Genomic DNA, 15518 nt, shown 5'->3' with positions numbered 1-15518 from the left:
TATTACAATGAAAACAATTGTTCCCTTTCTTCTGTCTGAAGCTAAATGTAAGCAAGCTTTTTCTTTCCTGACTACTAACATCCTTTTCCCTTTGGGGTGGGAAATCGCTAGATTTGTTTTCTATTGACAAGATACTAGTAGCGCTTGTGGCATCTCTAATGCATTTGTCTTGAAGCATTAGAAAAATTGTTTTGCCCCCTAGGTGAGCTGGGCTTAATTCAGGAAATAAATGGTCTCTGGTAACAATTCTATATCCTTATTAGTCTGCGTGCATCAAATGGAACAGAACAAGATGAATGATATCTGTACTGAGGAAGATTAGAACAATCTATCTCGCAGGAAAAAAGCCAGTTTGGTTAGTATTAGCTGGGAGATTGTATGCTCTGCCTGGTCACTGTAAAGAAATAAATGCAGTGGTTTACAAAGAGCAGATTTTAATAGCTATTTCTAACATGCAAGTGCTACCAGCAAAAGATGCAAACCAGACTGATTGCTCCAGTTCTACCAGTCTTTTTGCTGGGGAATATCTGGGATTGTTACATATTATTGTGAATGCAGCTTGCTTCGGTAAAACTTTTGTTTTGCTTGGAGGTTTACTGCATCTAACTCTTACACCTGTAGGCTTAGTTTGTTAGGGGGATTTAACTGACTTCAAAGGAAAAATGCCTTCTGAAGCTGCCTACTTTAACACTCTGAATTTTCCATAGTTCCTTCCTTCTTAGTATTAGTCTTCTGCTTTTAAGTCCACTGAAGATGAATCTGGCCATTTACTTGTTTTTCTGTGAAATAATATTTCTTGAATGCTAAGTTAAAAAAAAGAAAAGTGTGTGGGGCAGGGAAGAAGAGCCTTGTATTGAGGAGAACTCATAAGAGCCCAGGAAGTACAGTGGATAAGTAAAGAGATTTTATACCTACTTTAATTTCGTAACAAAAATGGTGTAAAGAGAGCCACAGTAATTTTGCAGGTCAGAATCTGAAATGGTTAGGAAGAAACATCATATTTGCAGGTTTTGTTGGTATTATGACACCCTATCATACTGCAGTATCATTTTACAGCCATTTCTTCTGGTTATCATTTTTAATTCAACACTCTCAGTCTTTATTTCTTTTTTAAAAAACAGGTTTATAGGGCACACAAGGAGTGTACCTAGAGGCATTACTTGGGAATGGAAATAACAAATTGAGTAATTCTTACTTATACAATTATTAGTCAGATTCCAAAATGACTTGATATTGTAATGTTAACTCTTTTTCTTATACTGCTTGATCTATTTTACTATTCCTACAACATGGATACCCATTTTTTACATAGCTGACTGTCCAATAACTTTGGTTTGTCTTTATAGAGCTTGTATAAAATGCCTGAGAATTCTGAACACTGACAACAGTACCTTAAAACTTTGCTTGCTCTGTAGATAAGATTATTAAATGCAGGTGGAGGACACCCTTCTTCACTCTGTTGCACGTTCATTGGTCAAAGGTTACACAGCAGAAGCATGGAAATACTAGGTTACTGCCAAGAAATCTTACTTTCATACTACAATCCATTGGATTGACCCTCTCCTTTGACAGCTTAAAATGCCAAATGGTTTTAGGTGCTTTGAATGTTATTTTCTTTTCATACAGCATGTAATTCCAGTAATTTATTGACAACAACAGGAATATAAAGGATTTTTTTTTCCATACAGTTTACATTCTGACTTGAGGCTAATATTGTTAGTTGCCTTTCTTTCTATGATAGGTCTTAGCTCATAAATATTTTGTAATTTGTCTTTGCACTTAGAAGCTTTAAAAATTGAGTTTTCTTTTTAGGGAGTGTAGTTTCTTGCAGTGCTAATAATTTTAATTGCTCTGTGTACTTGATGTGAAAAATATTTGCAAACAAGCTTTGAAGCGGTAGGATGAAACATTTAAGTCTGATTTATTTTAATTGTTTGATCTAGAGGCCCATTTCCTGACAATTCTGTGTGCATGCTGGTCTTAGAACCAAGCAGACGCTGCATAATTATTACACGTTATCATCTCTGTATTGCACTCTGGTGGCTTACAATGGAGGTGTAAACATAGGTATCACTATTCTATTTTCCATTTATTTTTGCTAAACAATCGTTTGCAGCAGCTTCTGGTTTTGCACATTGATTGGGAAGGATGACACCTAAGGACGAGTCATATAAGGCTTTAATCTTTCATCTGTTTATGAAATGTCAGTTGCATTGCTACTGCAAGGGGTTTGTGCAGTTACTTAGCTATATTACCTGCACACCAACTTTTGTATGTGTTCTGTAAATGATTTGCAGATTTTTTGTATGTGTGACTGTCACATTTTTGAAAAATTAAGCCTTATTTTCATTGTGCCTCTGAGTACTCAAAAGTTAGAAGTTACTAATTGTTTAAAGAATGCTTTCAGAGTCTCTGATAATTGAAAAACTGTGAGTGAAAATAACCTATTATAGGCACAGTAGCTGTGGCCTGTAGGAGATGTGCAAGAGATTAACCTGTGACAAAAGTGGAGGTTCTTTTAATATGAGTGTAAGGCTATTCCAACAGTTTCTTCATGTTTCTCTTTTTTTAGATTTAGATAGTGAGTTTCAGAATTTAAGCAGAGATGGTGTATATTTATGTGGCTGATAATTCCTTCTAAGGTAGATTAATTCCTTCTCTGTCTGAGTATCTGTTTACCAGTCTGCCAGCATAATTATGTCTTAGTGACGGTGACATGAAATACAGTTCCCTAAATAGGCTTACTGCCACAACCACACTCAAGTCAAGTGTTTGTTCTGCCCAGCATTTTAGAAGGATTGAGGAAAACAGCGTATCTGCCAGGACAGCTATTAAATACATCTGGTTGCAAACAGAGGTTTTATCCAGGGGTGGTTACTAGGTCTTCCTTTCTCCAGATAAATCTTGACCTGCACAAAATACATCACAGAAATTGTATGTAATACACACGGACACTTTGCACTGACTCTGCTTTCCATTTCTGTTGAGCCTTTGTACACCACCCTGCATCCCATTTGTTTTGCTTTGTGCGTCACCTTAATACAAAAAACAAAGTAGCATCTGTTCCTTCTTGCAGCATCTGAACATGAAATGGAAAGGCAGAAAGAAAGAGAGAAAACAAGCTAAGAGTCTAAAGTATCAGAAATGTCCAATTTATCTACCAGTGCTGATGTGGCTTGTAATCCAGAGAGGGCTGTTTATTTTTTTTGCAAGTTGTCAAAGTTGATTAAATTATTTCAGATGAGAATTTTCTCCCACTGGATTTTAATCAGTGAAATGATGGTATAAAATGCTTTTTTCTATGGTTTGACATCATTGTGACAGTCTGAAAAATAATCAATAGAAATGATAAGGATGGTTACCACTGACTAGTTTATTAGCATTATCAGTTTCACAGTGACTGACCTTTTCCCTCTCTGCCTCACTTCTCTTCAACTGTCATGTTTCATTTTGTCAGATTGATTTCCTTTCACTATAACAGGTGGTATGTGGCAGACTTCAAATGCTAATCAGCCCTTACAGTTTCTCACATGGTGTTGAGAAACCACTAGCTGTATTTAAAGAAAAATAGGAAAGTTATTTCTAATTGAGTCCTCCTGTGAGTGTTATAAAATATAAAAGGTTACTTGCTGTTATTACCCATTTTATTTTGAAATTGCTAAGCTTAAATTTTAAAATTGCATGATCAACTTACGTCCAATAAAGGAGTTGTTACTATCATTTGAGAAAAATCTGTTAATTATGGAATTAAACTCACAGAAGTTCATGTAGTTTGTTTTTTTTTTTTAGATTATGGTAATAATTGTACTTGTATATGTGTCTCTAAAACATGGTCTGATTGTTGGAAGTCATAATTTCTTAACAGTAATAGAAGAGCATGCTTGAATGTGTACCCATGCATCCACATTACAACTTCAGCTCCCTTGTGCCATTGCACAAGCAATCTGGCTGGGAAAACTACAGCAGCTCCCATCCTCCCATGGTAAATTTGCACCTGAGACTCTTTACATGACTATGCTTGCATAAAAACTATAAGTAAATAGTCCCTATTGAAGTTTTTATGGCTATATAGGTGAGAGGCTTATGTATTTAAAATGAAATAGAATTTATTCCCTAAGACATGGCACTTGGTTGGCGAACTGTTGTTCACCTGGTGTGTATGACGTGCACCTGTGGCTTGCCTCCTCAATAATCAACTTCTCCCGTCAGTGAGATTATTCTAAATAAGCTACAGCATGCCTCTGCTACGTTTGAATGATACACTTTTTTTTTGTATCTTAGCACCTATAAAGTTCTATGTGTGAAGTTACGGTTTGCAGTAAAGTGAATACCTACTGTTCTTAATTCTTGCTTCTGATCTGCCATAATGGGAAAAGACGTCATCTTAAAATGTCATTGCAAAATAAGTCCTAAGGGAGTAGGACTTGGCCTTTGTCATAAAATCTGCATGTTAATAGGGCAAAAGTCTTCTCCACCCCTTCACTTCCCCAGTGTGGCTGGCATTTTCAATAGAACACATGTGGAGGAAAATAAAACACAATTACTAAGAAATTAACAGCTGAAAATGGGATATTGATTTGAACCACAGTCAAACATGATTTGGTTTTCTTTCTTTCATCTAATTTGGAATCATCTTTTGTGGTGGACCCCTGAGTCTTTCCCTAGATAGATCTGCTTTCAAATCTTGACTTGCTTAAGGTTAACGTAATCTTAATCTTAATAGTTTTGCCTTATGATCTGCCAATAGTTGCTCAGTGTAAAATCAGCATATCAGGCTACCCTGGTCGTTCAAAACTGTCAGAGCTTAAGATGCTGGGTTCAGATTGGCATGTTAAGTGGGTAAGCACGAGGACATTGCCACTGAATTTTTCTAAATTTTGAACAATTGGGGAACATAGAAGTTGCCTGAGTGTCCACATAGGTGCTTAATTTTGCAATTTAGAGCATCCAAAATGAATTTAAATGCATATACTCTTTTAGTGTCAAACATGGCTCATAAACCTATTTAGCTGCTCGGATGTCGGGTAGGGACATGTTAAAGCAGTCAGTGATGACACAGGGTAGATAGGTGCCCTGCCTTATGCCTGCTCTGTCAGAGTCTGCCAGAGGGGTGTTCCCTGCTGGAACCCACACGTGGAACGTGGCAGCAGCATTAACCCGCGTCATGCAGCAGCTCAGTGACTAAGGTGCTCTCTAAAAAGAGCTCAGGTGTACTCCAAACTGTTTTTTCTACAATTATTCCAGTAAGTTTAAGTTGTGTGGGGAAAGTATGTTCTGGGACAACTTTAGCCATAACTGTTGCTCTGTTTTCCCTTTCTTTTTCCTTAAGGAAAGCTTGAAATCCAGTTAAATCAGTGTGGAATTTCCCTGGAACACTTTGACGAAACCCCTTTGTTATGCTGATTCCCACTGCAGTCCAACAGCTACAGCACTATAGTCTTTTCTTTTGGCAAGATGAAACTATGCCCAGTGACAAAATTGATCTTGGAAATGGAAAGCAAGAATGAAGATTTTATCAGAATCACAGAATATTTTTGGTTGGGTGGGACCTTTGAGTTCATCGAGTCCAACCAACAAAAAAAAAAAATAATAAAAAAAAAATCCCAGAACACCAACACCAAACCAAAACAAACACCCACAACCACACACCACACCACCCACAAACAGACACAAACCAACAATCTCAGGCACTAGAGCATGCCCTGAAGTGCCATGTCTACACGTTTCTTAAATACCTCCAGGGACGGCGACTCCACCACCTCCCTGGGCAGGCTGTTCCAGAGCCTGACCACTCTCTCAGTAAAGTAATTCTTCCTAATATCTAATCTAAACCTCCCCTGCTGCAACTTCAGACCATTTCCTCTGGTGCTGTCATTATTCCCTTGGGAGAAGAGGCCAACACCCACCTCTCTACACTCTCCTTTCAGGTAGTTGTAGAGGGCAATGAGGTCTCCTCTCAGCCTCCTCTTCTCCAAACTAAACATGCCCAGTTCCCTCAGCCTCTCCTCATATGACTTCTCCAGACCCCTCACCAGCTTGGTGGCTCTCCTCTGGACACGCTCCAGCACTTCAGTGTCCTTCCTGTAGTGAGGGGCCCAGAACTGAACACAGCACTCGAGGTGAGGCCTCACCAGTGCCGAGTACAGAGGCACCATCACTTCCCTACTCCTGCTGGCCACGCTATTCCTGATACAGGCCAGGATGCCATTGGCTTTCTTGGCCACCTGGGCACACTGCTGGCTCATGTTAAGCCGGCTGTCCACCAATACCCCCAGGTCCTTTTCTGCTGGGCAGCTTTCCAGCCACTCTTCCCCAAGCCTGTAGCGTTGCCTGGGGTTGTTGTAACCGAAATGCAGGACCCGGCACTTGGCCTTATTAAACCTCATCCCATTGGCCGTGGCCCATTGATCCAGCCTGTCCAGGTCCCTCTGTAGAGCCTTCCAACCATCAAGCAGATCAACACTCCCACCTAGTTTGGTGTCATCTGCAAACTTACTGAGGGTGCACTCAATCCCCTTATCCAGATCATCAATAAAGATATTAAACAAGACTGGCCCCAAAACTGAGCCCCGAGGGACACCACTGGTGACCGTCCGCCAACTGGATTTCACCCCATTAATTACAACTCTCTGGGCATGGCCATCCAGCCAGATTTTCACCCAGTGAAGAGTACACTTGTCTATGCCATGATTCGCCAGTTTCTCCAGGAGAACGCTGTGGGGGACGGTGTCAAAGGCCTTACCAAAGTCCAGGTAGACAACGTTGACAGCCTTCCCCGCATCGAGAAGGCGGGTCACATGGTCATAGAAAGAGATCAAGTTGGTTAAGCAGGACCTCCCTTTCATAAACCCATGCTGGCTGGCCCTGATCCCTCGGCTGCCCTGCACTTGCTGTGAGAGCTCACTCAAGATGATCCTCTCAATGATCTTTCCCGGTACCGACGTCAGACTGACAGGCCTGTAGTTTCCCGGATCCTCCTTCCGGCCCTTCTTGTAGATGGGGCGTCACATTGGCCACCCTCCAGTCATCTGGTACCTCTCCTGTTGACCAGAATAAAGGAGGATAGAACAAAGGGCATTTCTGTTACTTGGGAGAGGTATTCCTGGGTTTGCCATAAGATTGCATAAGTTCAGAGAGATTTTGGAGCACATTTAGCCATGTTTGTGTGTTGTTATTAGCTTTTATCCATATAACTAATGACTGATTTTAAAACAAACTTCTGCAGTCATACTGTAGATCACTTAGCATCCCTAAAAACATCTCAGTGCTTTCTTGAGGCTGCATGGTAATTTTATGGAAAAAATAGATCTTTTGTAGTAAACTGTTCATTGTAACATCATGCAACTTCAGTAATAGCAAAAACTAAATTATTAATTTAGCTGAATGTCACTAGATCTACTTTTTATTGCCTTCTGTGCATTAAGATTCCTCTGAAACCTTTTCTTCTTGGCTATGTCACATTTCCTAATATACACATAAAACACTCGTCTCTAAGATTCATCAGTCTAAAGCTTCCCTCCAATACATCTTTTTTTAAGAAATTAATTTAAATACAGTATTGTGTTTCATCTAGGTAAGATTTTACATCCACATTGAAGAAGTTTGCTCAAAGGAAAGGAATTACAAGCATTTTTCTATGTGTTTTTCACCCCACTATTTTTGGATTGGGTACCATGTAGAAAGGTGAGGGTTGGGGTTTTTAAGTGGGGAAAAAAAAAAAAAGATCTTTCTATTTAGAAAAGAATGTGAAAATGTGTTTGGTTATGTTATCTAGCTGTTGTTTATAATATACAAAACAAGTTGTTTTCATTTGTACTAAGTTATTTATATAAATTACTTGTAGATATACGTCAAAGTGTCCTTGGGCTTCTGAAATTTGATATGACAGGCTCCTACAGAAAGGGGTTTGTTTGACCTTAGTGTCTGTGACATAGTAATTATCTTTTTCTTTCAGTACTTGGGTTTTAAAGAGCTATCGAAGTCTAACTTGTGTGAGAGGGTTGGGGGTTTTTTTGTTTGTTTGTTTGTTCGTTTGTTTTCAAAGAACTCATGTTAGGATTTTTTGGTTTACTCTTGTATATTTAAACCTACAGCTTTATTTTTTATTCCATGCTTACTTCTTTCCATGCTCTGGGCATATTAAACTGTTTTTCTTCTCCATTAAGTTTCCTTTTAGCAAGACCTATATTTCAGTGGCATATCCTTGTCTCACTTCCTCCCCATGTGCTGCTTCAAATTGAGGCTCATTTAGGGTAATACTGTGCATCTTGGAAGCGTAGGCTCTTTATCTGTGCTGACAGGCAAACAAAGCATCCCTTAATACTTTTCACACATGTGCAAACTAGACACGTAATCAAATTGAAGGGGAAAATAGGGGTCATTAAATTGATATTACATGTCATTATTTTATCTTGTCACGTCAACCCTCAGCAATTTACCAGGCTTAGAATATTTGGGACCACAATGAGGCTAATTAAGGGGCAGTGTGCTTGTTTACTTTAGAATTTCCAAGTGTCTCGTAGGTGACAAAATAAAATATAATTATTTTGATATTTTATTAAATGGTTTGTCAGCCATTATATAATTACTTCATCTGAAAAAAAAAACCAATCTGAAAATTATGGATGTCAGGAAGGTAGAGCCTGTTCATACTTTTTGTGAGAACAGCAATTGCAATGTAAGTCTTGAGGAAGGAGAAACAGATGAAATAGTATCGTGAGACTACAGTAAATGTTGTTTTTCCTGCTATGTACAATTATATGTATTTAGATCTGTCCTTTTTTTATTATGCTGTCTAAAAAATTAATTCTACCTATTTAGGTACTGAATGAGCTTGCAAATAAGATAGCAAGATCAACATAGTCTGAAAAAATAATTAGTAACAATTTAACAGAAATTGTTCTGTTCAGGCTAAATCAATAGTAATGGAGATGAATAAATGGGTTGAAACCTCAAGTAATTACATATACTTTAAATTATTCTTGAATTAGAAAGCAGGAGAAAAGAACATATTTAATTACTTTTATAGATGCATGAGAAGAGAACTTTCTGAATTCTCTCTTTGTTCTTTCTTTTCTAGAATACAGTTCTTTAGGTAGCTGGTATTCTGTTTCCTGTACCTTGTTGGACTTCTTGTGCAATGCTGTTGGCTAGGTTAGACATACCAACTCAGGTACTCTGGTTTTTCCCAAAAAATGAGTTACAAACATTAACGGGAAGAAGTAGACTTCTTAGTATGTTAATTAACTTCTGTACTCAGGTTTCAGACTGCTTAGGTTCGGCACAATTCTTATTTTTTGCATCACTCTAAGGACGAAAGACTATTGTTCTTTTTGCTGTTTTGTACAGTAGAGAGGAACTCATAAGAAATACTAAATTTACCTTTATTTGATAGAAATGTACCAATATGTTTAGATGGGGCATGTAATTAAAAAGTAATAAATCTAATAGTTTGGTTTTTTATTCTTATGCACCATAGAAACTTCTACTTTGATGTGTGAATATACTGTCTAGATTGTACTTTTTGCATTATTGTTTTTAATTTTAGTTACAGAAGTATTTCTTCATGGACTTTTGATATGTATTCCAGTATCTTTAAAAGATCTGATATCTTCACATTGTTTTTTCTATACTTGTAAACTATGGTGTTTCAAAAGAGTTAATAGCTTTACGATGCATCACAGAGAAGATAAATCCCCAAAGGACAAAGAGGTGTCAAGATTGACTCTAAAGATACTATCAGCTAAATTAAAATCAAGCAGAATAAATTGGAAAGTAGCTGGATGCTACCCTTTGGATCACCATGGAAATGCAAAGGTCAGAGAACATTAACTTAGGCCGTGCTGCTGAGACTTGGGGAACTCTCAAAAACTAACACTGGTATTTTGGTTTTCTTGACCTTGAGAAGCAGCATTAGAAAGATTCTGTGTTAAAGCATTTGCTAATTGACCTAAATGCTTTCTTGGTATAAACTATTCTGAGATATTACTGAAGAATAATTCAATCTCAATCAAGAGGTATGAATGACTGAAATAAAGTAACAAAACCCCATCCTTATCAGTTAGTGGTTTGGATTTATAGAATCATCAAACGTTTTGGTAGGAGAAGACCTTTAAGATCATCAAGTCCAACCTTTAACCTAACACTGCCAAGTTACCACTAAACCACGTCCCTCAGAGCTACGCATCTTTCAAATAGCTCCAGGGATGGTGATTCCACCACTTACCTGGGCAGCCTGTTCCAATGCTTTATAACCCATTTGGTGTAGAAATTCTTCCTAATATCCATCCTAAACCTGCTCTGGTGCAGCTTGAGGTCATTTCCTCTTGTTCTATTGCCTGTTACTTGGGAGAAGAGACCGACCCCCACCTGTCTACCACCTTCTTTCAGGTAGTTGTAGAGAGTGATAAGGTCTCCCCTCAGCCTCCTTTTCTCCAGGCTGAACAACCCCAGTTCCCTCAGCTTCTCCTCATAAAACTTGTGCTCTAGACCAATGAGAGATTGACTCCATTGTTAAAATAAATAGATGACTTAATTTTGTTTAACCTCTCTTTCTTCTTCAGCTGGAAAGGCAACTACTGATGCAGAACCAGATGAGAGAGAGACAAACAGCCATGCAGATTGCTTGGACACGAGAATTTCTAAAGTATTTTGGGACATTTTTTGGACTTGCTGCTGTAGGTTTAACAGCTGGGTATGAAGTTTATTTTCGAATAGAAAATATAACTATATTACATTTCTATCTCTATGATGCTGAATCTTCCTCTTACGTTATAACAGGGAGTTATTTTTATCCAGTAACTGCTCAAAGGTTGATCAGATGACAAAGTGACTCTGATTTCTGTCTGCTTCCAGATATGTTTTGGTTACGCCTGTACTGAATTGACAATAAAATGATACAGCTGAGGTATCAAAAGTTCAGTGTAAAATAAAAATTGTGTGTGGAACAGGAGGGATTGTTTAAAAGCCATGCTATTTTCTTGTCTGCATTGTGATTTAATAACTATTAATGAGCAAAAAATACTCCACCATCTGGGTTTTTTAATATGCTGGTGAACAAGAGGACATATTCTGAAGTCTGTTCACCTAAAATTTGAATCAAGAAATTCACCCAAGGGGGAAGAAACCCTGGCTAATCAAGCTGTATTCCATGGGGAAGAACTTGCATTATAGGACTTCTGTTTGTTAACATGTTTTTCTTGTGCTATAGCATGATTAGAGGGAGTGTAGGAAATATTTGTGGGTTTGTGTATATAGCACAGTTGAAATACACCTTATGCATTATGCATTCTCTGTGGACTCAGATGTATTTGGAACTGAACATAGTGTCTTGATTGCTACGTGTTGCATGTAGCTGGATGGATATATGCATGTGCATATGCATGCTACCTGAGTTAGATTATCCCATTTTTGTTAGATATATTCAAAAGCCACTTGAAGCATTTTTTTAATACCCTTGGTTTGACAGTTGAGCAAGAAGGCAACCAGAAGACGAATGCTTCTGAGGAAATTAACACTTGTTCTTCTTTGATTAGAGTGTAGAAGGATACACAAGTCCTAGACAGTCAAGGCCAACCTAAGGGAAGAATGTGCTGAATGTCCTAAATAATCTTATTTTTTTCCTTCTTTTTTTTTTTTTTTACTAAACAGGGCAATAAAAAAGAAGAACCCAGGAGTTTTACTGCCAATAGTTCCCTTAAGCTTTATATTTGCCTATCAATATGATATGGGCTATGGGACACTGTTGCAAAGGATAAAAGGTATGTGTATATAATTCTGTCTGATTCATACATAGAACCAAGTTCAATATGGCTGGGAGAAAACTTGCAATAGATTTTTCTCTTTTTTGCTGGACAAAAATCTTACCCTTTCATTTCTCGTCTTCTCTATTATAATCAGATACTTCCCCAGTCAAAAGTAATCACCCTACTTTTACAGCTTTTCCCTCCAGTTAAGACTGTTTGTTAATTTCTCCCCTCTTGTTTCAAAAAATTTGAATTCTAAGGCTATAAACACAGCTCAAGTAAGCATTGCATATATGTGAGAAATGACAGATCTAGTGATTTGCTTCTATATTCCACTCTGATGCTGCTGTTTTGGCAAGGGATAGGGATCATAAGAGCAGGGGATACAGGGTTACAGGGATACAGACAGGAATCATACCCTTATACCTTCATGACCAAACACAATTGTTAGCTGATCATCTTGCCACAGTGCCCTGCTAAGATGGAAAAATTAAAGTGAGTCCCAGAAAGTGGTGTCTTGCCTCACGGTTGCCAGTGGCAGATCTGATCAAGTGACAGGTGTTGAGGACTACGGAGGTACATTTATATGTTTGCTCTGAATCCTATTGAAGGAGACATGCTAAGAGAGCGTTCACTTTAAGTGAAGACAGCATTGGCTTGTCACCTTCACAAATCATCTTAGTTAACTAGCTTGATTTTCCTGTCTGTTACTGACACAAACACACTGAAACAAAATAAAAATTTGTTTCAGCTCTTGGTCTTAGCCTCCAGATCTAAGAGCTAGGTTTCTTAACTCTGTGTACATCATTGAAAGTAATGATAAAAAAATTAGGCAGACTCTGAGATATTTCCTGCTGCATACAGGTGCAAATATATTCAAGTGATGCAGCAATGTGTATCTGTGAACTTTTCTTAAACCCCACTAAATAAATTTCTTTGGATTTTAATGTGAAGAGGCAGCTAAGCACAGGGAGAAACACTGAGTGGCTCTTAGAAATCCGAGAGCTGAAAAGGACATTAGTACATACAATGCAGAAGAAACACTTGGAATTTAGGATTTGTTAAAATCTTTTTTTTTTAAATGACCGCATGTTCATTCAAGAATTTTGAAAGAGTGAGCATATCATAATGCAAACCGCATGGCAAGAGTATGTAGTGTGTTTACTGAAGACCATGTGGTTCTGTTGAAGAGGGGCAATGTGGTATCCTATTGCTTTCCAAATAGGAGATGTCATCTCCATAACTTCAGATCCACTAGGGGAAATCCAGCAGTATGCAACATTTGTGAAGTTTTGGAGAAAAGAAGCTATGGGGCCAAATGGACATTAAGATAAAATGAAATATGCCAAACTAACTCTGTCTTTTCCAGGAAAATAATTTCTCTTTTCCAAAAGAAATGTGGTAGATCTACTATAAACTCATGAAAGCATTTAATGTGGTATCACATGAAGATTAAGTTAGCATGAAGGACATGGAAATTAGTAGACAGGTAAGCATTGGAGTAAAGATGTCAAAATTTGTGCTTAAAGAGGAAGGCTAGGCTTTAGCAGGGTTATTAGCAATATTCCTTAAGATTTGATCTGGATCTGCTTTTGTTTCATATTTGAAATTATGAGTAGGTTATAGTAACCAAATCGGTGGATGACAAATTTGATTGGTGTCATCAACAAAGAGGAAATACACTGTAGTACAAGAAGAACTGATGAGGTGAAGAACTGAGATAATAAAATAGGATTCAACTTGATAAGAAGGTCAATGAGAAGCTAGAGACTAATAGGGTTCTCTACCATCAGAGCTCACCAGCTGGAAATGATAGAAAAAGGGAAAAACCTGAATGTATTAAGTGATCACAGAATGAGTGTAATCGAGTGTGATGAAATTATGAGAGTCAAGCAAAGTCTAGAAACATCAAGTGAAGTTTCTTAGTATCACAGCATGGTTGAGGTTGGGTGGGACCTCTGGAGGTTGTCTGGTCGAACCGCCTGGGTCAAGCAGGATCACCTAGAGCCAATGGCCCAGAAAAAAGGCCTGATGGCCTCTAAATATCTCCAGATATGGATATTCCAGAACCTTGGTACAAATGGAGAGTACAGATAGGAAGGTATTGATGCAGGAGAACAGTGATACCCTTCCTTGGAAATTTTACATAATTTGGATCACTTCTGTAAAAGGAATCTACAATTACTGAAGAGTTAAAATTATCTGGGAATGCTAAGCTACCCTGCAAGAGAAAACAAAGCAATTAGTTTGTTTGGCCTTGTAAAAAGACGTCAGACATTTGGGGCTACAGATCTTACTTACAGGATAGGATAAATGAACATAAGAGAAGGAAATTAAAGGAAGTGGACTAGCCTGAACAAATCTGGGCTGGAAATAAGAAGAAGATTTTTAATTATGTGGAAATCAGATTCCGGAGTTTATTTTTATTTTAAGATTAAAATTAAGTACTTGAAGAAAAGGTTTTATGACACAATTGAGCCACAGCCATAATACTTGTTCTTATTACTCAGCTGATCCCCGTGACCGCTCCCATACTACTTTCTCAACCACTTCTCTGCTTGCCCATGTATTCTGTTGGTGCATGCCATGCTTTATCTCTGTGGTGTAATAATGATTGTATACACCATTCCCTTTAACTGGTCTCTTTCCTCCAGGGTATGCCTATCTTCAGCCTCACAGCCAATTCCCTCTCCTAAGTTCATTTGCAATTATTTCCATGCTACACAATCTTCCTTGTATCTGAACGACCTTGATCAAATACCCTGTGTCTGCCATCCTTCATTCTTTGGAATCAGTTTATGCCCCTGGAAGGTTTCTCTATTTCTCTTTCACCAGTCATTTTGTCTCTGATGTTGCTTACAGTTAATTTTTTCTTCTGTCTCTAGCCTACTTGTCCAAACATTTTCTCATTATTTGCTTGTTCTACCACATAGACGTTGGAAGGATTTTTTTTTCCTGCTTTATAGCTTGGGCTAGTTAAAGCAAAAACTGAGGATACAGGGGAAATACTTGTTTGAGTTCTGCTTGGGCTGGTGAAAAGCCCTAAGTGTGCCAGAGCCATGTGATAGAACTGAATCTTTTGGGGATGGCAGGGTTACAGAACAGCCCTCTGGTGCACAATCTTTTCTGAATGGCCGGGGACACTAGAATCAGTCATGAACCTACTATCTGTGTTTTTGGCCTTGCTGTTCTGCTTTTCCTCCTAGCCCAGGTACAAATTGCTGGTGTTTCTCAGACAAATTAGTCGAGGAGGGGAGGGATTATATAGCCAGCCTCCAACTGCACAGAACATCCCCACTAAGCAATGAAACTGGCTACCTTTTCCAAGACTTACATAGCTCACTGCTAGTATCCTGAGCCATGTGAGAAAGATGGTGACTAGGCAATCTGCTCTAGAGCATCTGAGTCACAGGCACAGAGATTTGACTATCTGTAACATCTCTCTGTCACCTAAGATTTCTTGGTCTTCCATAATCAGATGCTATATGCAACTGACTCACATGTTATTTCCAGTTACTGGGAGTAGCAGTGTCATCCTGTTGGATATTACTGATGTGTAGAGATCCCAAGCAGTGTAGTACTACCAAAATTGCAGTTGGAGATTTCAGCATTCAGACCTGTTTTAAAGATCGACCACTATCTTGACTGCTTTACAATATTCAGTCAGGTTTATTGCACATAAATACCACTTCAAATCCCTGCCTTTACAATCATCAAGCTAGGAGTTAAGGCATAGGTAAACAAGATTGTTGGCATTGTACCAAATGGGATCAG

The 15518-nt window shown here is 38.3% G+C and overlaps 1 protein-coding gene across 1 annotated transcript in view; it reads left to right on the top strand.

Moving 5' to 3' along the window:
* Positions 1–15518, top strand: part of PLGRKT (plasminogen receptor with a C-terminal lysine) — a 31685-nt gene that overhangs the window by 12614 nt on the left and 3553 nt on the right. The window contains exons 3-4 of the mRNA XM_074166413.1: positions 10563–10693; positions 11650–11759. Of these exons, the coding sequence (XP_074022514.1) occupies positions 10563–10693; positions 11650–11759 (241 nt within the window). The remainder of the gene's footprint in view (positions 1–10562; positions 10694–11649; positions 11760–15518) is intronic.

This window comes from Numenius arquata, chromosome Z, assembly GCF_964106895.1.
Source record: "Numenius arquata chromosome Z, bNumArq3.hap1.1, whole genome shotgun sequence".
NCBI lineage: Eukaryota > Metazoa > Chordata > Aves > Charadriiformes > Scolopacidae > Numenius > Numenius arquata.
The sequence above is the reverse complement of the archived record's forward strand: the minus strand, read 5'-3'. Positions and strand labels throughout refer to the sequence as shown.